At 66.3% G+C, this 26,933-nt stretch overlaps 2 protein-coding genes across 2 annotated transcripts; one reads left to right on the top strand and one right to left on the bottom strand.

The window, feature by feature from the left end:
• Nucleotides 1–2,062: 2,062 nt before the first annotated feature.
• SLC67A1 (solute carrier family 67 member 1) lies at nt 2,063–22,299 on the top strand. Its single transcript, XM_037047792.1, has 11 exons — nt 2,063–2,341; nt 4,113–4,311; nt 7,087–7,184; nt 7,961–8,121; nt 8,291–8,423; nt 15,907–16,025; nt 16,951–17,058; nt 17,863–17,963; nt 20,590–20,691; nt 20,816–20,936; nt 22,067–22,299. The coding sequence occupies exons 2-11, from the start codon at nt 4,168–4,170 to the stop codon at nt 22,252–22,254; spliced, it is 1,275 nt and encodes a 424-aa protein (XP_036903687.1). The 5' UTR covers nt 2,063–2,341; nt 4,113–4,167; the 3' UTR covers nt 22,255–22,299.
• Nucleotides 22,300–24,203: 1,904 nt separating this feature from the next.
• On the bottom strand, nt 24,204–25,333 carry PHLDA2 (pleckstrin homology like domain family A member 2). Its single transcript, XM_037047791.1, has 2 exons — nt 24,750–25,333; nt 24,204–24,513 (listed from the first exon to the last, which is right to left on the bottom strand). The coding sequence occupies exon 1, from the start codon at nt 25,153–25,155 to the stop codon at nt 24,760–24,762; it is 396 nt and encodes a 131-aa protein (XP_036903686.1). The 5' UTR covers nt 25,156–25,333; the 3' UTR covers nt 24,204–24,513; nt 24,750–24,759.
• Between the last annotated feature and the right edge of the window lie 1,600 nt (nt 25,334–26,933).

Genomic DNA, 26,933 nt, shown 5'->3' with positions numbered 1-26,933 from the left:
CCTGTCCCTCGGGGCCCTTGCCCCTCCAGCCCCCTAGACGGACAGCCCTCCTTTGGAACTACCCCTGTCCAGAAGCTGGGGGAAGGCAGCCCTCGAGGGGCCTGGAAGTGGGGCCCCCAAGCCTCTTCCCTTCCTTCCCCGAAGTCCAGAGGGACCCATGGGGAGCCCCAGATCTGGGAAATACCTCGGCCCCGGACGAGCGGGCAGGTGGTGCCTGGGTGAGGTTCCTGCCCCGCTCCCTCTGGCCGCATAAGGAAGGGGCTGTGGCCAACCTGCAGCATCCCCAGCAGTCACCCGAGGGCCCAGAGCTCTGTCTGCAGGCCTGTCCGCAAGACAGACACAGCCCCAGCAGCTTCCCCAGCAAGGCTTCATGCACCCTCTCGGCTGTGGCCATCGGCTGGCATGAGCCCTGCAGTGCCGCCACCCACCGTGTGGCACCCTGTGTCCCGGCACTCGGAGGGTGAGAGGTGGGCCCTTGCCCATCCCAGGACCCCAGGCCTCTGCCCTCTTTCCTCCTGGACATGGGTGCCTGGACCACTGGAGGCAGGTGGCAATCCCCCACTGGCTGGCAGAGCCTCCGCCCGGGATGCAGCTGTGCGTGGCTGAAGGTGTCAGTCCCACAGACCCACCTGCAGGGGAAAAGGAAGTGAGGGAGCTGGGAAGGTCCGGCCCCAGGACCCTCCTCCGAGGAGTCTTCACAGACTCCAGTTCCGGAAGGTTCCTCGGCACCTGCCAGCCCCGCCCCTTAACTCCACCACCTCCGAGTTGGAGCTGCACAGGTTGGGGTGTGCCGTGTAACTGTGACTTCAAGGACAGCAAGCTGGAGTCTGACCGACTGCCCAGGACGGGGTCACCTGAGACTGGGAAGCAGCAACCCGCTGCAGCTGCTGCTGGGGGCCGAGCGCCCCCTGCTGGCAAAGGTCTGAAGCTGCACCTCACAGGGCTGAGAGGGTGAGGGGCCTGCAGGAGACTCACATCCCACCCTGCCACCCGCCCTGGCCCAGCCCCAGCCCTCTTTGGGGCATCCCTGAAGAGGTGACTTTTGAGGTGGCCCCTGGGGAATATAAGAGTAACAAGCGCTGTTCAAAGTACTTTCCTCGGGCCCCTCCTCGACCCATGAAAGGGCTCATCCACCCCCTCTGGCACTGAGCCCCAGTGGCTCCTCCCCAGAACCGTGCCCCGAGTCCTGCTCAGCTGATGGCAACCCCCCAGCGCAGGCCCACACCCAACCCTCAGGACTCCTGTCGGCCCTTCCTGCCCGGATGTGCAGAATCCCACCCCTCACACCCTCCGCTGCCACCCCCATCCTGGTCCCCATCGCCCCCATTGGGACTGCAGGGGCACCCAAACTGCCCCCCACCCCAATGAACACGTGGCCCAGAGGCTCCTTCCAGAACACAAGGCAAGCTCAGAGCCTGGCAACGGCTGCCCCGTGCACAGAGCAAGGCCGACATGCTCAGCCAGCGAATGATTTCCTTCCACATCGCACACAGCGGGCACTGTTGGCCCTCTCCCACACACGCACACACGTGTGTGTGCACACAGATACTCCTGTGCGCTCTAATGCCGGCCACGCGAGGGCAGTCCATGCTGTGGGCAAACTGGCCCGAGCACCTCGCCCAGAGCGGAGCACACAGTAGGTGCTCAATAAATCTGTGTGGGTTTCTGCGAGGTTGCCTGTGTCACGACCTGTCACCTGGGTCCCACAGCTCGGGGACGCCCACAGGGGTCTCCAGTACACAAGCTGTGGCACTTCTCCTTAGTCCTCTCATTCCCAGCCCCCCGGAACACCCCAGGGCCTTGCTGTGACCTGCAGGGCACCCTGAGGCGTGGACCTCACCCAGACTCCATGCTCCTGAGCACACGGCGGTCCCCACCCCATCAACGTTGCTCTGTTTCTGAACACCCCAAGCTTGGGCCCTGCCCATGCTGTTCCCCGCCCCTGGCACGCCCTCCCTCACTGGGCATCCACAGTCATAGGCTCCATGGAGGTGCCACCTCCTCCGAGAAGCCCTCCTCCCCCATCCCACCTCAACCTCGAGTGGCCAGGTCTAGCAGATTTTCTCCAAGGGGCTCCAAGGCTGGGATGGCACAGGGCGGGGTGGGGCTGGGGTCCTGGGGGATGCAGCACCCCCTTTTGTTGAGTAGCCCAGTGGGCAGGTCACCCACGCTGGCCCACAGCCAAAGCTGCTCGCCCTGGCAGAGGTGCTTCCCAGACTTCCTTTGGGCCAGGAAGCTCCCGCCCTCACTGAGACGGCCCACAGACTCCGGCTGGATCTGATCCCTCTGCCTCGGTTTCACGCCACCCATGGGCCCCACCTGACGCAGGAGGAAGGAAGAGGTGAGTAACCAGTCCCTTCCTGCCCACCCTGTGAGGGCCCTGGCCTCCCCTGCCCGTCCCGGGGCCAGCGGGAGACTCCCGCCCCTGCCTCTGCCCCAGAAACCAGGAGGAGCCAAGTGAGGTCCAACCTCCTGGCCTGGACTTGATGGCCTGCAGGCTCGGGAGCCTCCTGGGCACAGTCCCTTGTCCCTGCCCCCTGGAGCACAGAGCCACAGGCTCCAACCCCGCCCCCCCGCCCCCCCCCCAAGAGTCCTCAATCTGAGACACCCGAGACGCTGTCTCCGCCCTGCTTTGTGGGGCCTTCCAGCAACCCTGCCTGGCTCGCCCGCCCCGCCCCACGCTCCCCTGCTCGGGCACCTCCCACACTGTTAGAGGAACGCCCTGTCCTCAGAGGCAAACACGCACCCCCAGGGGCCCTGCAGGGACCGAAATCTTCCTCGACCATGGTCCACTATACAGAGGGGTGGGGCCTGATACACCCCCATGCTGGACTTTGGTCAGCCCTCTTACCTTTCCTGGGCACTGCCGGTGAAGTGGGGACACTGGCAGCCCTGTCAGCACAGCAGCCTCCCGGGTTCGTCTGGGGAGGTTCCCAGAGTGCGGGTCTCTATGGCCCCGCCCTGTCCCCTCTCTCCCCTCCACCCCATCCCCACCCCATGCCCAGCCTGGACACCGGTGCTGCTCAGAGGCCAAGCTCCTGCCTCCCACCCAGACCTGGGGGGGACAGGGCAGTGCAGGCCCATTCCCAGAGGGAAGGAGTGAGTGTGGGAGGCGGGCCCATGGGGCGGGGCCCCCAGGGGAGCCCATTGGGCTCTGCTTCCGACAGTGGGGCGGCCGGGCACAGTGTGGAGGCCAGGCACAGTGTGGAGGGTGTCCCAAGCACCCTCCCCCTGGAAGGTGAGTGTCCCTGGTCCCTCTGGGAGGGCCGAAGTCTCAGGTCCCCCTGAGAGGGTGAGACCCAGAGCTGAGCCCCTGCCAGGCCAGGCCTCGCCCAGATGGGCGCTCCCCATGGGATGCAGGGCAGGTTGGGAGCCCAGGCTGAGCCCTGCCGAAGCAGGGACCCCAGGTCACTGGGGTAAGGGTGGCCCCCGCCCAGCCAGACACCCCTACCCTGCCCTCAACTCTCTGCAACCGGAGATGGCCAGGCCTAGGCCCGGGTCCCCTCCTTGCTGTCACACTCCACCCTGCCTCAGGGACCCAGCTTTCCAGGCCACCCCAGTTCACGTGGCAGGACTCTGCAGAGGGCTCCATGAGGCCCTACCTCAGGGCCCAGCGATGGGGCGGGGGGTGGACAGGGCCCCGCTGCCGCAGGTGAGGCAGAGTCGCCCCGCCTGAGGTGCCACAGAGGCTGTGTGTGCGGCCCAGGCCACCCCACCCCAGGCCACTTCGGAGGACGGGCTCTGGCTGGAGGAGCCAGGAAGGTGGGGCTCCCACCACAAGCCGCCCCAGAGCAGTGGGGGGCCCATGGGCCTTGGAGCCCTGGCCCTGGCACAGGGACCCAGGCCAGGGGCCTTCCTGGGGGCCTGCCTCCAGTTCCATGCGGGCCGTGCCCACACGCCCAAGTAGTCGGTTGTGGAGAGAGAGGGCCAGCTGTCACATTCCCCAGGAGCAAGACTGGCCCAAGGCCGCAGAGCGTGTGGCTGGAGACCCCAGGCAGGGGTCCCACAGCCCTGCATTCTCCCTGGGCCACCCTGCCAGGCTTGGCACCAGCCACCCCTGCCGGTGACTCAGCACCCTGGCCTGTCACAGCAGGACTTTCACCTCTGGGCAGGTGTGCCAGCTGTCTACTTGGATCCCAACAAGGTCTCCGCTAGCTCCTTCCCAGGATGCAGGATGCTGGGGCCCCCAGGGGCCAGGGCCCGCCTGCCGCTCAGGCGGGCCCCCTGGGCCGGCCCTGGGTCCTCCTGCTCACCTATGTACTGACCTCCATGGAATTCACCTGTCTGTTCATGCAGTTCTCCATCCTGCCGGTGAGTGCCACCATCCACCCTTCGGTCCCTCTCAGTGCCCCTCCCCGGCGGGGGTGGGGGTGGGGGCAGGAGCCTGACGCTGCTGGTCCCTCTCTCTGGGGAGCGCTTGCCACACTGGAGCTTGAGGGACCCAGGGACTGCCCCTCCTGACCCCTGACCCCTGACCCCCCCACACACACACGTTCTGGACACTGGCTGCTGGGCCAGCCCAGGGTAGGGGCTGTAGAAGCCATTTGTGCTCCCCGCCCGCTGGCTTCCAGCCACAGACTTTGCCCTGTCGACGTTCCACCCTCCACCTGCTCAGCTCACCTTCTAGCTGCGCTCAGGCCTCTGCTGACTCCTGCCGCCACGTCCCTCCATCCTCGGTCCCAGCCGCCCGAGCCCCGCACAGGGCGTCAGGTGGGGCCCGTCTCCCACCCCAGAGCAGCGCGGGTGCACGTCCTTCCTCTGCCCCCGCCCGGGTCTGGGTGGGGCTGTGTGGCACTAGTCCCTGGGCACTTTCAGAAGTCCCCCAGCGCCTGGGGGTCTGGTGGGGAAGGAGTGCCACCTCGGTCACCATTCCAGTGTTGGCTGGGACTCCGGACCAACCAGTGGGCCTAACCACCCGCCCCAAGTCCCAGGGCACTTCCCCCAAATGGCCTGGTCCGAGCCGCCTCCCCTCTCAGCAGCAGGGCAGCCTGAGCAGGCACCTTGATGTCCGCCCGTGACAAGGGCCCCTCAGAAGGGGGTGTGGGGGGTGATGGGCGAACAGTTAAAACCCTCAGAAAGCTGGGCACCCTGCGGAGGCAGCTTCCGAGGGTGGGGGCACCTGCATTCACTCGTTCTGCGATGCCCACTGGGCACCTGCTGGGTGCGCCCTGTGCCCGGAACCCGGAGCACAGGTCATAACCTGGACCAGCCCAGCTGCTGGCGCTCCGCTGTGCTGCCTCTGTGTGTGGTGGGGGCGGGGGGACAGTGACGCCCCCTCAGACCCAATAATACCAGTTAGACTGGGGGGCCCAGGGACACGTGGTGGGCTTCGCGGGAGGAAGGCCACGTGGAGCAAAGGCTTAAAGGAGACAAAGCCTGAACCAGGCCAGTGTGAAGGCCCGCGGGCAGCCCAGGGAGATGGACAGGAGAGGGCAGAGGCCAGAGAGGGGTGCGGGGCCTCCTGAGGGCCAGTAGAGGGTGAGAGAGTGCAGCTGGACTCGGGCGGTGGTGGAGGTGCTGCGAGGAAGAGGGACATCAGGGGACACTGGGGACCCGGACCTGCACTCTTGGGAGGGGGACCAGAGCCTGTTCTGGAGGACACTGAGTGGAGAGCCAGCGACAGCAGTTCAGGACAGAGCTGCTGGGACCAGGGACACGGTCTTCCCCGGCCTCCCCCGCACAGCCCAGAGGCTGCTGTGGACACAGAATATGGTGTTGCCCAAGACGGACTCCCCTGGGGGAGCGGAGGTGGAGGTCAGAGATTGGATTCGCAGGGAAAACTAGGAGGGCCCAGAGCAGAGGGGACCTGGGAGAAGGGAGAAGAGGGATGCGCCTGGGTGGTGGGGGAGGAGCAGGTGCCCCCCAGGTGGGTGGGGTGAGGGGAGAGGGATGCCCAGAGGGGAGACCTTCCAGAACGAGCCCCTTTGAGGGGGCCAGAGGCTGGGATGGGCTAGGGGAGGTGGGCACAGTGTGACACAGGACAGAGAATTGGCTTGCTAGTCACAGTGGGACTACACTAAGGACAGACAGCCCAGCCCAGCTGCCCGGTTTGGGGAGAAGCAGAGGGCGGTGGGGGACAGCCCAGGAGCCTGGGACAGACGGAGCTGCTCTGGTGGGGGTGGGGGGGAGCACCCTGGAGACAGAAAACACGCGGTGGCTGTCCTAGATGGAGTGTAGAGAGGGCACAGGCGAGCTTGGGCATGGAGCGTCCTCATTTCCTGGGGCTGTTGTGACAAATCCCGAACCCCGTGCCTGAGAGAGTTGGAATCTACCACCTCACCATCCCGGGGCCCCCAAAGTCCAAACCCAGGTGCTGCCGCCCGCCCCCAGGTGAAGCCTGAGGGGGGCTCTCCCCACAACTTCCAACATCTGGTGGCAGCACAGTCCCCAGCTGTGGCCGTGTGTCCAACACCCCCCAAAACAGGACAGTCTCACTAGATGGGGGCCAGCCTAACGACCTCCAGGAAGACCCTCCTTCCAGAGGGGGCTCCATTCCATCCGTGCTCAGGGCGAAAACCTCAGCAGAGCTGTGGGTGGCTCGCTCCAGCCCATTCTCAGTGGGGTCTCTGGAGGGAGGGGTCCGGAACTCCGAGGTCAGGCCGGGAAGGAGCAGCTCCAGGAAAGCCCGAGTCACAGACAGCTGGTCCCCACCTCCTCAGGCCCCTCTGCCTTTCACTCCCCAGACCGGCTTCCCGCAGAAGCAGGCCCAGGTCCTGCTGGGAAATGGGCTGCCCCCTGGAGGCCATCGGGGCACCTGGGGACAACGTCCTGCTGGTCTGGAGCCACCACAGTTGTCACCACACAGCACTGAGTGAATGGAGCCCAAAGGGTGGGAGCTGGATGCCCCCCTCACCCCTCAGAGGGGAAGGGGAGCAGCCACCGCCCCCACCAAACCCCCACACAGCCCTCCCCAGACTGGCTCCCTGCTCTGAGATGAGCCCCCAAGTCCCCCCACCCCCAGGCCCACTGCCAGACACTCAGAGACAGACCCACGGTTTCCTCCTCACCCCTGACCACCAAGGCCCCCCGGTTCCAGGCCCTGGGGTCCTTCCCAGCCCCTAACCAAGGGCCACGCCTGTGTTTCAGTACCTGTCCCGGAGGCTGGGCCTGGACTCCGTCACCTTTGGCTACCTGCAGACCACCTTCGGCGTGCTGCAGCTGCTGGGGGGGCCCGTGTTTGGCAGGTACCCAGGGCAGGGTCCTCCATGTCCCCGACCTCACTCTGGGGCCCCCAGGGGGACCACAGCAGCTCCTGTTCCCAGAGGGACATGCCAAGGCACCGGAGTCCCTTCCAGGCTGGGTGGGGTGTCCCCACCTGTGACTTCCACTGACTCGGGTTTGTGGGAGAGGATTCCACGGGCCAGACTCTCCCGGCTGTTAGCGTCCTCGGCCCCACCGACGAAGAGCTGGGCCAACAAATGACTTTTCTGGAAAAGGCGATTCTGGGGACTAGGCCCCTGACACCCGACCTCCCCAAACCACACACTGGTCGGGTCCCCCTGCAAACGCCGAAGAGGACAGACCAGCGTGGCAGGGGGGTCAGGCCCTCAGAGTAACTACAGAGCAGGGTCTCCTGCCAGGGCAGAACCCGCCACTCGGGTCCAGAGGGAGGGGCTCGCAGAGCGCAGAGGGAGAATGGCTTTGCCAAAACGCACTCATCCTGCTCCTTCCCATCCTGCAAGTCCCCTCACAGGGCGTGGGCTTGCCCGTCTGGGGCGGACACCCCGAGGTCACTGACAGCTGCCCCTTTGGAAGGGCGGGGGATCCGGAGCCCCGACAGGAGGGAGGCCCAGCAGCCCGCCAGGGGCCGGCGCCCAGGCCTTCCCCTGGCCACCCTCACAGCACCAGGGTCTCCCACACCAACCTTGCGGGAGCCCCGGCCGTCCCAGGGCTGGGCAAGGGCGCCGAGAGGGGGGACCTGCGCGACATCCGTGAGGGTCACAGGTGTGGCTCCCTCCAGGTTTGCGGACCAGCGCGGTGCGCGGGCCGCGTTCACCGTCTCCTTCCTGGCGGCCTCCGCGCTCTACCTGCTCCTGATGGCCGCCTGCAGCCCGGCCCTGCCGGGCGTGGCCTTGCTCTTCGCCTCGCGCCTGCCGGCCCTGTTCATGCACACACTACCAGGTGGGCCAGGCGGGGGCGGGACGGGACAGGTCGGAGGGCAAGAGTGGCGTGGGTGTGGGAGCTGGCGGGTGGGGGCGGGTCAGGGGCGCAGGGGGCGCCTGGGGGCGTGGCCTAGGCGGCCCCAGGGTCCTGGAGCGGGCCGGCCGATCAGCCCCTGCTTCGTCCGCAGCGGCCCAGATGGTCGTCGCCGACCTGTCCGCGCCCGAGGAGCGGCCCGCGGCGCTGGGCCGGCTCGGCCTCTGCTTTGGCATCGGCATCATCATCGGCTCCCTGCTCGGCGGGACCCTGGGCACGGCGTGTGGGTGAGTAGGGGGGCGGGGACAGGCCGCGGACCGCGGGGGCGCAGGTCCCGGGGCCTCGGCTTCCCCACCTGCGCGCCCAGCAGCTGCGGCGGGCGGAGGGCGCCCGCGCGCGGTGGAGGCGCCGGCAGGGGCGCGCGTGGCCGGCAGGGGGCGCCGCCGCTCCACGCGGCCGCCCGGCCAGGTGCGCGGGCGCAGGTCCCTTCAGGTTGCTGATCTCTGGACGGGCCCAGGTTATTGGGGACATAATTTCCTAAAGGGAACCGGGAGGCAGGCCCTGAGGGCAACGTCCCGGAATGACGGGACCGGCTCCTGGGGCCCTGCGATGGGGACGCCGGACTCCGAGAGGGCGACGGCAGCTCGTGGGCGGCCGAATAACTGTGCGCGTGTGAGATGAAGGCCTCCGTCGTCCTCCGCGCACACAGAGGTCCAAGGTCTTCCCCGCCCGAAGCTCCCTCGCGTGGTTTCCAGCCCTCCCAGCGCTCCGGGCCCCTGGTGCGGCTGCGCAGAGCTGGCTGTGCAGAGCTGGCTGTGCAGCAGCCCGTGTGCACCTGCCAGGAAAAGGGCTTAACCTCGGCCCCGGGATACCTGGCCCTAGAGAGGCCTGGCCTGGGTAGGACTGGGACCTCCCTTCCGCTGCTGGAGACCAGCACCCCTAGGTCACCCCAAATGTGTTTCCCCCTTCCCAGAAGCACCCCAGCACCCACTCAAAATCAACTTCTTGTAAGAGTGATCTTGCCCCTCACCTGACTTCAGGCTCAAGTCTGTGGTTTTCGTCTGAATGTTGCCGAGCCGGTTGTGGGCGCAGGGCCCTACCTGCTCCCTGACCAGAGGCCCTGTGTCAGCCAGTCACCCCGACTCCCACCTCCATCCCCTGCCCTTCCTGCTCAGGCCTGAGTGAGCTGAACTGGGACAGGGCTCAGGAGAGGAGCCCACCTGGTGTGTGACCTCACAGACACAGCACACACCTGCCACATGGTGGAGCAAAGGGCTGGCACCTCTGTGGGCACCCGGTGCCCCCACCTTGGACTCTATGCCAGCTGCTAGGCCTCCAGGGAGCGCTGTTTCCCCAGATGAGGCCCAGCAGTGGTGGAGGCAGCGAGGTGACAGCTGAACCCCAGGGATCAGGGGACAGACAGGCATGGTGGCCTTGTCACATGGCACCACCCTGGAGGGAGGTCTCCGTGCCCACCCCCTGTCCCCCCACCCTAGCATTTAAATCAGAGCCTGGGTCTTGGGACCCCTCGGCTGAACACCTCAGGCAGGAGGGCAGGATGCTTTCGTGAGCGCTTTTTCCCTGATGCTTGTTGAACACCTACTAAGCGCCCCTGGGCCCCCGAGTCCTGGGATACGGTGAGGAACGAGACAGGCCGAGGTCTCAGATGAAATCAATCAGCCGTATCGCCCCTTAGCGTCAAGTTGAACTGTGTGGTACAAGAAGTAACACAGCAGGATCGGGGCAGCGGGGGACAGGTGGTCACCTGACCTCGACGGAGTAAGGGTGGAGGCAGGGGGATCCCTGTGGCCAGAGTGGGGGAGCAGGGAGGGGACAGAGGGGCAGGCGGGCCATGAAGCCCTGGGCAGCGGGAGCCAGCCAGTGTCACCTAGGCGCCACGTGCTGCAGATGCGGGGGGGGGGGGCACTGCAGGGGGCCCATGGAGGTCCCTGGGGCGCTGGGCCAGGCTGGGCCAGGGCGGAGGGAGCAGGCTGAGGGCAGGTTCTGGCCCACCTGGTTTTGCTAGTGGGCAGGGTACCAGTGTGAGCTCAGGGCAGAGCCAGTCTCAGATGCCCTGGGGCGCTGCTGTGGGCCTGGCTGGGATGTCAGTGGCCTGGAGCGCCAGTGGGAGAGGGCGGGGGTCTCCTCGGGCCAAGTCTAGTGCCCCTCAGGGCGCCTCCAGGGAACAGGCTCGGCGTGAGGGAACTGGAGTTTGGGTAGAGCAGGCCTCCATCTTCCTGGGAGGTTTCTGAGCCCTGGGAGTTGGTTCAGGTGGGGGTGGGAGAGAGGGGACACAGTGAAGACCAGAAGGGAAGGAGATCACGAGAACTTTCTGGAAGGCTAGGGGCATGTGAGTGAAGGGGGGTGGGCCCTCCTCGCCTGCGAGGCCGAGAGTGCGCACAGGGTCCGCCTGGACTTGCAGAGCCTGCCTTCTCGCTGGGCGGGGCTGCAGGCGGGCTCCAGAGCGGAGTGGGTTGTGGTTGGGGGCAGGGGTCTGGTCTCCCCAGGGGGAGAAGCAAGGTGGGCGGGGCTGCGAGTGGGGAAGAGGCTTCAAAGGGGTGAAGAAGGTGCAGGGGTGGGACGGGCCTCTCACCCCTGCTGCCTCACCCACAGGGACTTTCACAGCCCCCAAGACTGGCACCTCTCCTCACCTCCCCAGGTGTGCTCACCTGGGAAACAGGCCCTCAGACCTTGCTCGCTCCCAGGTGCCTCGGCCTCCCCTCTCCGGCCCTGCCCCAGAGTCCCCTCCCGTCAGTGCCCGCCTCTATCTCCAGCCCAGCTGCTGACCCAGAGGAAAGACCCAGGGACTCTCTCCCTGCCCTCTCCTTCCAGAACATTCCATTAGCTCCCCTCTTTCATCCCAAGATCTAAGGAGTCTTGGCAGTCGAGACCCTGGAACGTCCTTTGATGCGGGAGCACACTGAGGCCCCCGAGGGAGCTGCCTGTCTGTCCAAGGCCCAGGGGAAGGCACTGCCCGTGGACCCTCTCCCCGACCTGCCTCCCCAGTACCCCAGCCCCATCCAGAAAGGCCCCAGCCACAGCCCCTCCAGCACTGGGGGCGGGGGTGGGGGAGGGAGGAAGTGCTCTTGGCAGCCTTACCTGCAGGAGCGCTGGTGTAACTGGTTTGGGCTCCACCTGGAGCTGGGGCGGGGAACCTGGCTGGCTGCAGGGGGGGGGGGCGGGGGCGGCTCTGGGACGGTGACGCGGGGCCCTGAGCCCCGCCCTTGCAGCCTGCAGCAGCTCTGCTGGGCTCTCCCACCAGGAGGGTGGTGTGGGGAATTTTGGGGGTGGGTGGCGACAGCCTGCGAGCCTCATTGAGTCGGGTCCTGGCAGGCAGGTTCCAGGTATCAGAGGAAGTGGGGAGCCTCTTGTCAACGCTGCTGATGGTGGCCTGATTGTTGGGGGTCATCGGCTGGAGCCCCTGCCCCTCAGCGCTGAAGGGCTGCCCGGCTCCTCCTAAGGGCCCAGCTCTCCAGCCCCCTGCCCTTCCGCTCTGGGTGGGTGGGGCAGGCCCTGGGCTTCTGGCTCTCAGATTCGGACTGTGAGCCTGGATACTGGGGGTCGAGACTGTACCCCCCTGAGCCTGGAGCTGGCAGGAAGGAGGGCCCAGTCAGGCCAAGGAGGGGCCTTAAGCTCAGAGCAAGCAGGGATGGGGCTGTCTGCAGGTCCCCAGTATTGGGGCTGGGGGAGGCTACCCCCGCCGCCCACTCTGGGCCAGCCTAGCAGGGCCCCACGGAAAGACATGGGCACGGCCTGCAAAGGCCCGGACAGCGTGAGCGCTGGGCGGGATGAGGGTCCAGCCAGAACACCCTGTGGTCAGGCAGAGCTGGGTGTCAGTGTCAGTTCGGGGCCAACCCCCCAGGCACTAACTGGCTGCTGAGTCAGCAGTTCTGACCCCCAGGCAGGTATTTACTGCCCTCCTATCAGGGGGCGGACCAGGGCCTCCCAGCGTGGAGTCCTGCCCTGGAGTCCGCCTGGGACAGAGAACCCTTATCAGCCAGGGAGGTGCCAGGGGAAGGTTTCCGGCTGGTGACACAGCAGCTTCCTCTTCGAGTTAATGAGTAGGCTTCTGGGGCTGTCCCTGGCAGCGCAGGAACCAGAGTGACTCACTGCCCTGCCAGGCCCACCGCCTGCCCCGCCTGGAGCTCCGGCAGCTCACCGAGATGGGCCAGCCCGGGGGGCATGGGCCCTCCGGGTGACTGGGGTCCAGGCACTAGGAAGCAGGCACCAGGCGAGGCCTGAACCTGAGACAGGGAGTCAGCCGTTGCAGGAGGGGCCGGACGAGGGGGTCCCGGGCAGAGGGGAAGTCCAAGCAAAGGCCTGGGGACAGGCAGGGGCTGGGGGCCTGCGGGAGGGCCGGAGAGGGGGGCTGCGTGGTCAGGGGAGGGGGCAGGTGCTTGGGGCACACAGAGGCCTGCCGGAGGGAGCAAGGCCGGACACGGTTTGGGGATCTTTTTCTGGACCTGGGAGCCAGAGCGGGGCCGAACCTGGAGCAACCCTGTCAGAATTCGACCCCAGTGGGTGGGGTTCCCTCCCGAGGTTCTGGCCACAGTGTTCCAGGGTTCCCTGTGCCACAGGGCCCATCACCTGCGGGCAGGGCGGTTCTCTACTCCAAGCCCCATGTGGGCGTCCGGTGACACTCTACAGCCCCTCACATCCAGGTGTCCCATGAAGCTGAGTCCCAGCTGCCCCCAGCCGGTTGGACAGGACAGGGCTACTGGGAGGCCCTGGCCAGGCCAGGGGAACCCGGCCTGCGTTCTGCCGCCTCTCAAAGCCTCAGGGCAGTGGGGAGGGCAGCCCCAGCTCCAGGGGGCACCCTGGGCCTTGAGGTCAGGGTGAACTGGACACCTCAGGAACTGGTGCAGCCTTGGGGGTGTCCTGCGAGGGTGGCCCTCATTTGCATCTGAGGGAAGGAGGTCTCCCATCAAGGTGACCACAGAGGATTCGGGTGTCCTTTCATGGTGCCTCTGAGGCTGGCCAGCCTCCTGTTGATCCTTCCAACCCAAAATAAACGGCCAGGAACCCGCCCTCGTGGTCAGTGCTCAGTTTCTGCCAAGGCCCTGGTAAGCCCTGCACCCCCTCCTGGTGACCCCACTCCCAGCAACCCCGTCCGTGAGGGTCCCGGGTCAGGAGGTGTCTGAGCTGGGGACGGGAGGCTGGCAGGTGCTCCGGCCAAGGAGACCCTCCATGCAGGGGCCTGGGCTGAAGCTCCCCCAACCTACCTCCTCCCCCACCTGTCCCCCACCCGCCACCACTCTGCCTTTGTCCCACTATCCTTGGCACCTTGTCCTGGGAGGGCCGGAGGGCTCTGAATGGGGATGACAGTCCCTACTCCCTCCCAGGGCCCTGGGGTCCCTGAGCCCCTTCGGTCACTGGCCACCGCACAAGGCCTGGTCAAGATTCCCAGAGAAGCAGCCTGGCTCCCTGCCACCACCTCTCGCTTGTCACCAGCCTCCCAAAATAGCCATCTAAGTGGCCGCCTCTGCTCCCCCACATTTCCGGGGCATCTGACAGAGAAAGCAGCTTTTGTCCCTGCCGGCCCCAAGCAGTGACGTCTGGGCCTCGGAGGCCAGGGTCCTGGAGAAAGGCCCCCTTCTCTCTGGGGCCGGCCACTCAGCCCCGCTCGCGTTACTGACCCGTGGCTGTGGGGCCACTCTGGGGTCCCGTGCCTGCCGACCGTTCCGTCTGCCAGTCCACGACCTGCCAGTCCTCAGACAGGCCCTTTTGTTTGGGGCCCTGGCAGTGAGACAGCCTTAGTGACCGGCCTTGTGGGCAGTGGGTGTTGGGGGCAGGGAAACAGGGGCGGACCTGGGGGTGGGGGAGGGGTCGGCAGCACACACAAGCTGGACAAGCACCAGCACCATTGCTATATGGGCCCGGGGAAGGTCCCAGCCTGGGGAACAAGTGTCCCAGGCGCTGGTGCCACCGACGTCCCTGGTCCCGCGTGTGTGGAACAGAGCCCTGCCGGCCTGTGGTTCCCCGGGAGCTCTGCAAGGATGTGTGCCGAGGTCCTGCCTCGGCGGGTCTCAGGGTCCCCGGAGGAGGGATGGAGGGACGGCGCGGCGGCGGCGGAAGCAGAGCCGGGCCCCAGTGGAGTGACCAGACTGGTCAGGCCCGACTGGCTCCGGACTGCAGGAGTCTATTTTCATAGGGATGCTCACACGGTGTTGAGGAGGACAGGTGCAGGGCGTGCTTATCACAACAGAAAAGGTTCTTATAAAAATAACTGGGAAAAGCGCAGGAAGTTCCACAGACTCATGCTTAACAAAGGTCAGTGTGACCAAGAGGGCCCTCGGTCGGCTAAGCAACAGCAGCTCTGGGCAGCGTACAGGTCCCAGGTGCCCACTGTTGGCTTCGTAGGTAGGCCAACTGTAAGGAATCCTTCAGGGGTATCTGTGCATGGCGAACTTAAGTACTGCTTATTGGAAAAGACAAAGGTTTCTTGTGGTTCAGTTGTCTGAATTAAATGTCTAATTGTCTGTCTAGATATTCTCCTTATTGCATCGTGGTGGGGACATTCTTTGCATTTACTCCCATGAGCTTAGACCACAACATCTGGCCTGTGTCCCGAGCCTCTTTGCCCACCTGTCTCCGTCTGTGATACCTCCTGTCCGGGGTCCAGGAGGGGAGGGGCTGTGCAGAGTTCTGAGCTCCTGTGCTCCAGCACAGCAGGGCATTCCCTCCGCAAACCCCTCCCTCGCGCGGGCAGTTGGTCCGCCCACTGTTTCATTCCATCACCGTTTCCAGGGAAGGAAGCGGGTGGCCCTGGGGCTGGCGGGGCCTCTGTTGCGCAGTCAGTCAGTCCGTGTGTGCCGTCAGAGGGACTGTGCGCAGGCTTCGCAAAACACCAGTGCACCAGAGTCCCGCCATGACGCATGGGCGAGAGCAAGCACGCGAGGGGAGAGAGCCGCGATTTCCAGCCAGAGTCGCTTCTGCCGGGTGACACGTCTCACCCACCCTGACTGTCAGCCTCCGACCAATGTGTGTGCACGGGCGCTGCTGCATGGGTGTGTGTGTGCATGTGTGCTGCATGGTTGTGCGTGTGCATGTGTGCTGCATGGGTGTGTGTGCATGTGTGCTGCATGGGTGTGCGTGTGCATGTGTGCTGCATGGGTGTGTGCGCATGTGTGCTGCATGGTTGTGTGTGTGCATGTGTGCTGCATGGGTGTGTGCGCATGTGTGCTGCATGGTTGTGTGTGTGCATGTGTGCTGCATGGGTGTGTGTGTGCATGTGTGCTGCATGGGGGTGTGTGTGCATGTGTGCTGCATGGGTGTGTGTGTGCATGTGTGCTGCATGGTTTGCAGCTGCCTGTCCTCCGTGGGTCAAGGGCCCGGTTTCTGAGCGGAGACTTGGGGCTGAGACGCTGCCCCAGAAGTGGGGGCTGGGGGCTGGGGGGGTGGGGGAGGAGAGAGTTGGGGTGGGTGGTGAAGGAGGGAGACACCATGTGGGGTGGCGAACACACAACCCAGCACGCAGGGGATGTTGTGTAACATTGCACGATTAAAACTGACACAATTTTATTGACCAGTGTCGCCCAACACACTCAATTAAAAGTAATTCTAACTTTTAGAAAGGACTGGAAGTGGAGGGTACAGGCTGGGCCGCAGCTCTGGGCCGTGTGGGCAGGCGGGAAGTGGCCCGAGGGTGGCGTCCTGGGTTTTACCAGGCTGACCCCTCCCAAGGTCCAGTGTACCTGTCCCCCTGGGAAGGGGCCTCCTCGGCTGGGATGAGGCCATGTGGGCCCTGTATGACCATGCCTTTTGTCCCAGGATGCATTGTCCACCCTTTGTGGCTTTTGTGGCTAACCTCCTGGGAGCAGTCCTCAGCTTCACCTGCATCCCCACCAGCACCAAAGGGGCCGGCACCGGAGGCCAGGCCGCCCTGGCAGGTGAGTACCCCGGCACAGCCCTCATGAAGCGCGGCGTGAGGCTCCGGCCCTGCAGCCTGTGCCCTCGGCCTCCTGCCAGGGTGGGGCTCCCTGGAGCCGGAGCTGCCCAGACCCTGGCCTGCTTGCCGGATGGCTTCCCATCCCAGGCACAGGGCTGTGTGCCCCTCAGGGTGCTAACATCATCGGAGCCAAGCTGGTTGTGGCCACAGAGGGCCTCTTCTCATTCAGGCAGCGTGGAGCCTGAGGTCCAAGGCAATGGAAGGGCTACAAGGGGGCCCCGGGGGTGCCGAGGTGTCAGCAGGGCAGAACCAGGGCAGGATGTGGGGGGCTCTAGGTGCCTCTAGGTGCCCTCACCTGGGGCAGAGGTGAGGGCCCTGCAGAGGGGACCCCCAGGGCATCCCCAGCCCAACCCCTGGGAGGCAGCACAGAGACCGACGGGTGCCTCTGCCCGGTGACAGAGAGCAGGACAGGGACAGAGAGAGCCCCCCGCACCCCCTCCGCGGGAGCCGTCCTGAGACTGGAGGCCCCGGGCAGCTGCTGGGACAGAGGAGGGTGGCGTGGGGACGGGGCTGGGGGCCTGGCCTGCAAAGTGCAGAGGAGGAGGCAACGTGAAGGAGACCCAGGAGAGCAAGCAGAGGTGGCCAGTGACCCAGCGGCGCTCAAAAAAGTCCCCTGGGTGGCTTGGCATCGAGTGTGGCCCTGCTGCCCAGGGACTGCCTCACTGGGTTGGCACACCCTTGCCCCAGTGTGGGCCAGGTCCCTTGGTGCCCAGGCCTGAGCCAGCTTATCAGAGCGGAGGCCCTGTGCTCTCTGAGCACCCCCTGGAACCCGGGGGTCCCCGAGCCTGTGCTCCTGGCAGGTGTTGGGGGAGAAAGCAGGCCCCCCCCCGCCTTGCTGGCCTGACAGGTCTGTCCGGGTATCCTAGGTGGCCCCCAGGCCAGAGTGTTTGACCTGAAGGCCATCAGCCGCCTGCTGCTGCAGCCCGGCGTCCTGCCTGTGTTCCTGGTCAAAGTGATCTCTGGCTTCCCCTCCGGTGAGTCCCGGGCTGTCCCTGGGCAGCCCTGATGGAGGCCCTGGGGACAGAGGTCTGTGCCCAGGGCACCCCCGGCCCCTCGGCCCTGTGCTGCCTGCTCCAGCTCTCTCCCTCTTGCCCCACTGGGGCCGTATCTGGCCACATCTGCCCCAGAGGGGACTCAGTCCCGAGGCACGGAGGTGTGGTGGCTCCGAGTCCTCCCTGTCCTGCAGCCCCGCAGGCCCCCTCGGAGCCCCCGTCACTCTGTCCCGGCTGTCTGGCGTGTGGCCTCCTGGTCCTCTCGGACAGTCTGAGAGGTGGAGCCAGAGCTGACAGCAGGCACACGTGTGGTTAACTCCTGAGTCCCGGCCAGCTGGGGAGGGGTGGACCCTGCGGCATCCCTGGTGGCCATTGTGCCTCTAGACCCCCACCCTGCCCCTGCTCCGTGTGGCCACGCGGAACTTCCTGCCTCCGGGCAACACTGTGCGGAAGCTCTCAGACCTGTGTGGTTCGAGCTGGGCTTCGTCTCGGACCCAGGCCAGCCCGCCGGGGCTCAGGGGCCAGACCACGTCTCCAATCCAGTGACAGGGGCCTTTGGGGGTCCCTGACGGGCCTGGGCCGTTCCTCTCACCTGGTCAGCCCCGAGACCCCATCTATCCACTGCCCTTGCCAGGTGCCACCTGTCTGGGTGTGCACCCAGCCCCTTCCTGCGTGTCCCAGCCAAGTTCGGGGAGGCTCCCTGAGCTGGTCACTGTGGTCAGGCCCCCACACCCTGGTTGTCCAGCCTGGGCTGCCGACCGTCTCTGACCCCACCTCCTCGCCCAGGGCTCTTCACGGTCATGTTCTCTATCATCTGCATGGACTTCTTCCAGCTGGAGGCCGCCCAGGCTGGCTACCTCACATCCTTCTTCGGGGTTCTCCAGATGGTGAGTGTGGGGCGCCCGGTGCGGGCCGGGGCCCGGGAGTAACTCAGCTTCCCTTAACACAGGGCTCTGGGCTGTCACTCTCTGCTCCCGCCTCTCCGAGCCCCCTCTGGCTCCCATGGCTTTGCACCCACCGTGGGCCCACCTGCCAGGGTCCCGTCTGAGAGGGCAGCGAGGACTGTGGGGCGCCCTTGGCCTGCTGTCGGCGGCGGCGTGGCTGTGGTCCCTGGCTCGCTGAGTGTGCCGCTGAGCGCCCAGCAGCAGATGGGACATGGAGGGGACAGACACAGTAGTGGGGTGCAGGGAAGGAGAATCGGGGCCCTGCGTCCTGCCAGCCGACTGCGTGGTGACGGGCTAGATCCCCCACGCTCTGTGTCCCTGAGTCCAAGTTTCCCCACTGGCGAGGCCGGCGGGCCAGCACCGGGGACCCCGGGGTCCCCATCCAAGGCGGAGTCTGGCTCGGGCTCTCTGCTGTCACCGCTCGACACCCCGAGCTGCCCGCTCGGGTCAAAAACTGCCTGAGAAGCAGCTTGAGGCGGCCTGTCTGCCAGCCCCTTGGACCCCCAGCTGCAGGCCCCGCCAAGCCCAGCTTCTCCTGGGCATCTGGGCCTGGCCCGGGGCAGTGGGGACAGGTGGCGCCGAGCTGCCGCCACCCAGGACGCCTGCCTGACAGCCGGAGCGCAGGAGGGGCTATTCTGGGACCTACTGGGACAGGGGCGGGGCTCTCGGCCTCTGCAGAAGCGCGCAGCATTCCCGCCACCTCCCAGCCTTCTGCTCCCCTTCTGCCCAGGACTGGTGTAGCCCCCAGTGCTGAAACACCCCCAGGAGGGCCGGCCTCCAGCAGCCATGGGCAGAGTGGGGAACTTGGAGGAAAGGCAGAGGGAGAGAGAGAGAGAGAAAACACAGCCCTGGCTGGTGTGGCTCAGTGGACTGAACGTGGGCCTGCGAACCACAGGGTCGCTGGTTGGATTCCCAGTCAGGGCACATGCCTGGGTGGCGGGCAGGTCCCCAGTAGGGGGCGTGTGAGAAGCCACCACACATTGATGTCTCCCTTCTCTTTCTCCCTCCCTTATCCTCTGTCTAATCTTAAAATAATAATAATAATAATAATAATACCAACACCCTAAAGCTGGACTCCAGGAGCCTTGCTGTAGATGGCCACTCCCAGCCTGCCGGGGCCAGTGGACCAGCCTGGGCTCCGGCCGGCACCCCCAGGCCCTGGAGACCGAGCCTGTGCACCAGAGGGAAGAGGGAGCCCAGAGGAGCCCAGGGAGCCCCAGGATGGGGTGGGGGTGGGGACTTCGGGCTGGGTTTTGCTTCTGGGGAGAAAGGGCTGACGCTGCCTTCCGCAGGCACCTCCTTGTGCCGCGTCCCCCACCAGCCTGCCCAAGGGCTGGTCCCCAGGGGTCTGGAAAGGCCTTCCGACTGTGAGGCGAACCGTCTGCCATCTGGCCCCTCACAGCTGGGCTCACACCTGCTGCTTCCTTCAGACCATTTCCTGCCCCGCTGGGGGGCTGCTGGATGCCAAGGGGGCTACAGCAGCCCCTGCCCCCACTCCCTGTGTAGGTTGGAGATGGGGGCTGGTGGGCCGTGGTAGCCCAGGTGGTCCTGAGGTGAGGGGACAGCAAGCAGACCCCTCTCCCCAGTGGGCCCGTGGCCCTCTATCCCTTGGAGACTTTGCTCACCTGGGCCTGGGCGTGGCCTTCAGGCTGGGCTTGCCCTGTGAGTCATGACCCTGGGGAATGTCCCTGGGAGAAGACCCACCAAGGGTAGGAAGAGCAGCGCAGAGAAAGTGTCCCCTCTTCAACCAGCTCCTGGGGCACAGCAGAAAGTGGAGGGCTCAGGGACAGGGCGGTCGCAGCAGGCAGCCTTGGAGAATGCTTCCTGTCCCTGGGGACATCACCTGCCCCCACCTGGGGCCCTGAGCTGGTGAGGCCAGCCCTCTGGGCCTCAGTTTATCCAGTTGCAATTGGGGTGGTGGCCTCGAAGAGTATGGGGAGGACACAGCTGCCCCGGGGGACAGGACGAGGCCTCAGCTGGGCCAGCTGGACTGAGGGCACACGGGGCACCAGGCACCGGGCTCAGCCCCTGGGTAACCACCTCTCCTCCGAGCCCTGGCTCCACACCGTGAGAGGGGCAGGCCCTGCCACCCAGGTGAGGGGACAGAGGGGCTGAGGGAGCGGAGCTGGGGCGGGGACACATGGAGGCCAGGTGACACCGGAGGGGCCTTCGCAGGAGCACAGGGGCCTTCCCAGGCTGAGCATTTTCTAATGGTAAGAGACGGACTTTGCCCCAGAAGCCAGGGCCTCCCCCAGCGCCTCAGCAGCCCAATCCCCACCCTTCTCACACTCCCACGTTAGTGGTGCCTGAAAGGAAAGAGACGAGGCTCGTTTTGAACTCGGAAATTGGCCTGTGAGTGGCTGGCTGTGTGGGAGTGTGTGTGTGTGTGTGCGCGCGCGCGCGTGCCTGCGTGTGAGCCACCCGGCCCCCTCCCCCATCTCCTAGGGATGTGGCGGCCCGCCCTTCTGCCCTAGAACTGGTGACTGCAGGGGACCGGGCTGCAGACAGTGGGGTTCCCCAGCGGGGGGGTGGGGTGGCCTCGGTCCAGACCCTCCTCTGTCCCCCTCAGGTCATCCAGGGCCTGGTCGTTGGGCGGATGAGCAACCACTTCTCGGAGGCGGCGCTGCTCCAGGCCAGCGCCCTGGGCTTCAGTGTGGTGGGCCTGGCCATGGTGAGAGCATCCCCCAGCTGGGCACGCCCACCCAGGGCCGCCCTAACGGGACCTCAGGGAAGGGCCCTCCTGCCACAGTCCTGGGGCCCCCAGTCACCGTGGCCCCTGCCCCGCTCCATGCCAGGCGCTGATGTCCAACATCCTCCACTTCTGTCTCCTGATGCCTGGCCTGGTCTTCAGCCTCTGCACCCTCAACGTGATCACGGACAGCATACTGACCAAGGCGGTCTCAGCCTCGGACACGGGTGAGCGCAGCATCCACAGCCGGGCCCTGTGAGGGTTGCACCTGGGGGCCAGAGGGAGGCTTCCCGGAGGGGGCACCCGGCTGGGCTCCAAAGCCTGGGCTGGATCTCACTAGAAAGAAGGAGGGAAAGATGGCCCCCCAGGTCGGCCCCAGCTGCACAAAGGAATGGGGGTGTGAGTCTGAAAGGCTCCCACAGAAGCCAGTTAGGAAGAAAGCCCAGTGGGCGGGGCATGGGGCCGAGGGCCCCAGAGGGGCAGGCGTCCTGCCAGGCCAGGGCCCGAGTGGGTCTTCTCTTCCCTCCCAGAACGGCACCCGGGGTTTCGATGGTGCCTCCTGGGTGGGCAGGTGAGCAAACGCACACAGCTAGTCACGTCCAGGAAGCCCCAGACCTCCGGGGGGACACCGGGGTGCCTGGGCCACAGTGTCCAGGCTCTGACACCCTCCCTCTCCGGGCTGGTGCAGGCCCCCCCCAGGCTCCTATGGAGGCCTCCTCAGCAGCAGGGATAGAGAGCCCAGGGCCCGGGCGGCCTTCGGGTCACTCGCCTATCCGTGGGGTGGGGCTGATGGAGGTGGCCCCACGGGAATGGGGGTGGCCAAGGAGCGCCAGGCCTCCTCTCGGAGCGGCCTCGGGAGCCTACGGAGCCCCCAGACTGGGGCTCTGGGGCCCTGAGAGGCCAGGCTGGGCCCAGAAGGCTTCCTGGAGGGGGCGGGCCAGCACTTTGGAGAAGCCCGGAGAAACTGGTCTGGAGGTGAGGGCGGGGCCTGGCCTCTTGGTTCCAAGGCCCCACCCTCCGCCCAGAAGGAGCCAGGAGCTGGTTCCCAGCGCTGGCCTGGGAACCTCGAGGACAGAGGGGGCGGTGAATTGCTCCCCAGTGTCCGTGGGCGATGGGAGAGGCTGCTACTCCGTTTCCCGCAAGGCCCTGAGCTGGGGCGGGGCCTCGCCAGGCGGCTGCCCCCTCACCCAGCCAGGCTGTCCAGCTCCGGGAGCCTGGGCTCTCACCCTGCCGGACGGGGGCCAGCAGGCAGCACCAGGCACAGGGGCAGAGGCGTGTGGAGACAGGGTCAGGGAGCTGGGTGTGCAGCCAGCCAGCTGGACCCAGAGCGTGGCGCCCCCGCCCCTCCCCTCCACAGGGACCATGCTGGGCCTCTGTGCCACTGTGAATCCGCTGACCCGCACCCTGGGGCCCATCATTGGCGGCCTCCTGTACCGCAGCTTCGGCGTCCCCGTCTTCGGCTACGTGCAGTTTGCCGTCAACTTCCTTGTCCTCCTGGTCCTCTGGAGGCAGCCTCTGCCCCAGAAGACAGACAAAGTCTGGTAACCTTGGCCCCTGGGCACATACTGCCAATAAATTCTCAGGACCTCTTCCAGTCTCATTTCTACAGGGGGCCGTCCAGGCCTGCCTGCAGCTAGCTGGGGCCTCGGATGCGGGCGGGCTTCCTGGAGGAGGGGCCTGCCACTGGGCCCCGGGGCTCTGGGGAGGGCAGAGCCACCCAAGTTTGTCCTAGTGAGAAGTGGGCCCTGCCCCCTGCAGGCCATCACGCCAGTGAGGGTCCCCCGTGCTGCCGCCCAGGCTATTCTGCTCAGGCCCCTGAAGACGGGACCCCTCTGCCCTGACGTCCCGCCTGCTCCTCCGGCATCACCCTGGGCCTCCGGCGGAGCCCACTGCCCACACAGGCCCTCAAAAGTTGTTCCTGTTCATGAAAGGAAATGCTTTCTACTTTTTAAATTGATGTGATGAGAGGGACACTGGTTTTGTTCTTCCACTTACTGATGCATCACGGGTACGTGCCGACCAGGGACTGAACCCGAAACCTTGGCGTGTTGAGACAATGTTCTAACCAACTGAGCCACCGGGCCAGGGCTGTGGGTGTTTTTCCCTCTCACCTGGGTAGGGGAGCCCACCAGGTAGACCCAGACAGCCAGGCCGGAGAACTGGGGCACGCCACCCCCCAATACCCCCACCTGGCTCCCTGGGGAAAAGGCGCTGGGCAAGGGAGGCCAGCAGCTGCTGTGGCCGATGACTGGTGCAGAAAGAACAACCTTGCCGGGGCCCGCCGTACCCCCAAGATGGCGAAGGCCGCCCCTCCCCACAGGCGAGCGTTGCAGGAAACTATTAGAGCTCCCAGTCCTCAACTTCAGAAGTCCACAGTCCCATCAAGAGGGGCCTGAGGGCCAGACCTCCTGCTGGACCCCAGGGACGGGACTCTCGCCCCTGACCCTGGTCATCTGTCCAGTGATGGGGAGAGGTCTCCCAGGTGGGGCAGCGTGGGGCCGACCCTGGGGCCTGGGGACTCCTCCCCAAGGGCACAGGGACTTTCTGACTGGCCCTTCTGGAAACAGTCCCTGGCATGGGACAGTTCCTTCTCTGGACCCGGGTCCCACCCGCTCCCCCCCTCCACCCACCGTTAAGGGACAGCCACGGGCACATCTGACCCTGGAGCCCAGCTCGAAGGCCTGTGGTGGCTGTCCCTCCCCAGGGGCAGGGCGAATAGCCAGCTCTGGGGCCCAGTTTCGGTTCTTCACTCTCCTCCCCGCTGCCTCCCCTCCCAGCACCAGCCCGAAACGAAGGTCCCTCCCCAGCGGGGATCCTGTCCTCTGTTCTACAGTCCCCCTGGGCCTGGTCCTCACCCATACAGCTTCCAGGTTGGGGGGCCCCTCCCTGAGCCCACCCTGCGGGGCAGCTGGGCAGGCGATGCCACCGTGTCAGACTCCTCGGGCTGCTCCACCCCAATGTCCCAGTCTGGGGCCACTCAGAGGCCTCAGCCTCCTGCCAAATCACTGGAAATGCCACAGGCCTCCCCCGACCTGCCCAGCTCTGCCTGCCTTGCTGGCCTGACCTTCAGGGCCTCGGCCAGTGGAGCCTGGGAGGAGGACCACCAAGGCTGGATGCGGCCCGGCCTGCACTGGGGTCAGGTGGGGGCTGGCGCCAGAGGGCTGAGCCGGTGATGAGGGTGGCATGTGGGTGGGAGGGGCAGCTGGAGCTGGAGGGGAGGTGTGTGCTGACCTCCAGGGGACCCTTTGTGAATGACCCCCCACCCCAGCGAGCACTGCCAGCAACCCTACCGCCCCACTCACCCCTTGAGCGGAAGTTAGCCAGGCCAAGCGCCCCGGCACTTCCTGCCTCCAGAGGGGCTGCTTGGTAAGGGGGTGCCACCGGCCACCCACTCATTCCGGCACTCCCCTGCCCTTCGGACTGACCCCTCGCCACAGTACAGGCCTGCCCGGACCCCGCCATCCCCAGGAACATCACCACACCACGCGGGCGGGTAGAAAAAAGAGCAGGTCCCGTAGTTTATTCGGAATGGCAGATGCAAAAACAAAATATTAAGACGTACAGTTTGACAACAAATGACCACCAAAATAAATACATAGATAATCCAATAACTTAACGCGCCCGCGCAGCGGGGGCAGGGCTCGGCGGCTCCACAAGAGAAGGTCCCCTTCTGCGGGGCAGGGACGCAACCCCCGCCTCAGTCCTCGCTGCCGTCCGCGGGAGGAGGGGCTCCGGCCACTCCAGGCACATCCTGGGCTCCTGTCAGTGGGGAGGCCCCGGCCCGACTCGTCCAGTGTGGGGCTCCTGTGGGCAGAGGAGGGGTCAGGGAGCTGTGCCCGGGCCAGGATGGAACCCCACTGCGGTTCCCCTGGGGGCCCAGACACCGCAGGTGCCAGCGACGGCTCTTGACGCGTGCCCACGAGCCTCCGAGACTGCCTGGCAGCCGGTCCCCTTTCCAAAGTGTCCCCCTGCCCTCAAAGGGCGGGACCTTTCTCCCCACCGCCGTCTGCAGACCGGGGATGACACGAGGCGGCACTCACCGCGGCGGGCTCAGGGCGCACGGGCTGTCCGGGGCTCCGGGGCCGCGGCGGGCGCGGCGCGCTCCCGGCGGCTGCGGACGTCCTGCAGGGCGCGGCGGTTCTGGAAGTCGATGAGCGCCAGCGTGATGGCCGCGTTCCAGCAGCTCTCGCCCGCGCAGCGGAAGTCGATCTCCTTGCGGTCGGTGGTGACGATGGTGAAGTAGACGTACTTGCCCGTGCGCTCCACGCAGTCCACTTTGAGGATGGAGTGGAAGCGCAGCTCCTTGGGGCGCGCGCCGGGGCCGGCCGGGAACAGGCTCAGGCAGTCCGGCGTGAGCACGCCGCGCTTCTTCTTCCACAGCTGGAAGAGGCTGTCGCTGCGCTTCTCCAGCTCGCCCTCGCGCAGCACTTCGCCCGGGGTCTTCATGTCGGTGGAGCGCGGGGCAGGTTGCGCGCTCGGGCGGTGGCGAGGAGGGCAGTGCGTCACAGCGGGGACCGGAGCCCACTTTATAGGGACCCCGCCCCGCGCTCCCGGCCCCGCCCCGCCCCGCCCGGGCGCGCCCCCTCGAGATCACGCCCCGGATCCGCTTCGGCGCCCAGTTCCCCTGCGCCCACCCGTCCCTGCCCCCTCCGCAGCCCTGCCACCTCGGCTGCTGGCCGCAACCCCGCCCGCGGTCACCCCCTCGTTTGCGTCTGCAACTCACCAGACGACCCTTCTGTGCTCTGGCATCCCGGGGCGCCAGACCCAGGGGAGGACACGCGGTCCCCACCCCGCCCCGGACGCCGGCCTCGTGGAGGAACGTCCGGCCCTGCCCGGGGTGACTCAGCGCCCGGGAGCCCCGGGAAGCGCCCGCAGCCGGGGCTGGCCCAGGGCGGGGAACTAGGGGTGCCCAGACCCCCCACCCTCCAGGCGCCCTGGCGCTGAGGTCTCCCCTCCGCACTCTTGGGGCAGAAGCGGACCGTGACCCCCACTCCGGTTCCTCCCACACCCTGGGGCCCTTCCCGGGGAGAACTTCCGGTGTCCCCACCACAACAGGCCTTGCCGCGCACCCCACCCCCCCACCCCCGCCCCGCAGGCCTGGCCCACCCAGAGTGAGTGTTCTGACCCCCCCATTTCTGGTCTGCTGGGTGCAGACAGGGACACGTTTTTAGACTGGCAACACCTGGAAAGTGCTAGAACAGCTCTGTGTGGTGCTCAATAAATGTGAGGGGTGGAGGCCGCTTGGGCCTCCCTCCCGGGGAGCCTTCGACTTGGTGTCCCGACCGACTGGGGCGGCTCTGCAGCGACCAGGCGAGCGGGCGCGGGGGGCGGGCCCTGGCCCCGCGGGTCAGCGGGGGCGGCTGAGTCATCGCCTGCCAGCCAGGCACAGCCGTTTTTTTATTTACCCTCTTCCTTTAAAGGGCTTAACAGGAGCAGGAACTGATCGTTGACTCCTACTGGTTCCCAGGGGTGGGGGTGGAGATGGCCAGGGGATTTTGGGGGTGCACAGCCGTTCCAGGGTCCGCCTCCAACACCCACCGCAGCTGTGACCCACCTGAGCAGCAGAGTGGAGGGGTGCCCACCCACCTCCATGTTGCAGGGTCCCTGTATGGTAAAAACGCAGGTCGATGACAGCAAAGTGTCAAACCAGGTGCCAGACTTCCTGGGCACAGGCTGGTGAGGCTGGTCCTGGGACCGGCCCTCCCCGCCTGCCCTCACTGTGCGCCCCGGGTCAGTCTCCTGACCTCTTGGAGGGTGGTCCAGACCCTGGCCCTGTACAGTCACTGTGAGAAATAAGGGGGCTCGCTTGGCTCAGAAAGGGGACCAGGGCCAGGCCCAGTGGTCCGCCCCACCCCTGACCCCAGCAGTGTGGTCAGAGGACTGGTTGGGGGTTGGGAGAGCAGGACAGGACCTGTGAGTACCCATGGGACCCAGAACTCTGACCTGTGGTGGGGAGGACAGGACAAGCATGGGGGCCAGGGGGTCAACGTTCTGCCAAGAGAGGGGAAAGGGGGAGCAAGTTTGGGGAGAGGGAACACAGATTCCCACCTCAAGACAACCTTGACAGAAGTGGGGGAAAGGTACCAGCCACGGACTAGATGAGGCTGCTGACACCTGTGGGGCCTGTGCTGGGGCCTGTGCTGGCCTGGGTGGCGGTGGACCCACCTCCTCCTCCCAGAGAAGGGGGTGCTGCCTGCCACTGCCCCTGGGGAGCCACCGTGAGC

The sequence above is a fragment of the Sturnira hondurensis genome, unplaced genomic scaffold (genome assembly GCF_014824575.4).
Source record: "Sturnira hondurensis isolate 20B ecotype Veracruz unplaced genomic scaffold, ASM1482457v3 Scaffold0006383, whole genome shotgun sequence".
Classification (NCBI taxonomy): Eukaryota; Metazoa; Chordata; class Mammalia; order Chiroptera; family Phyllostomidae; genus Sturnira; species Sturnira hondurensis.
The sequence above is the reverse complement of the archived record's forward strand: the minus strand, read 5'-3'. Positions and strand labels throughout refer to the sequence as shown.

Excerpts from the sequence above, each read along its gene's own strand:
- SLC67A1 (XM_037047792.1), top strand. The coding sequence starts at position 4,168 with ATGCAGGATGCTGGGGCCCCCAGGGGCCAGGGCCCGCCTGCCGCTCAG. Across the intron at positions 16,026-16,950 it reads AGGCCAGGCCGCCCTGGCAG|GTGGCCCCCAGGCCAGAGTG; the intron begins GTGAGTACCCCG and ends CGGGTATCCTAG. Across the intron at positions 17,964-20,589 it reads TCTTCGGGGTTCTCCAGATG|GTCATCCAGGGCCTGGTCGT; the intron begins GTGAGTGTGGGG and ends TGTCCCCCTCAG.
- PHLDA2 (XM_037047791.1), bottom strand. The coding sequence starts at position 25,155 with ATGAAGACCCCGGGCGAAGTGCTGCGCGAGGGCGAGCTGGAGAAGCGC.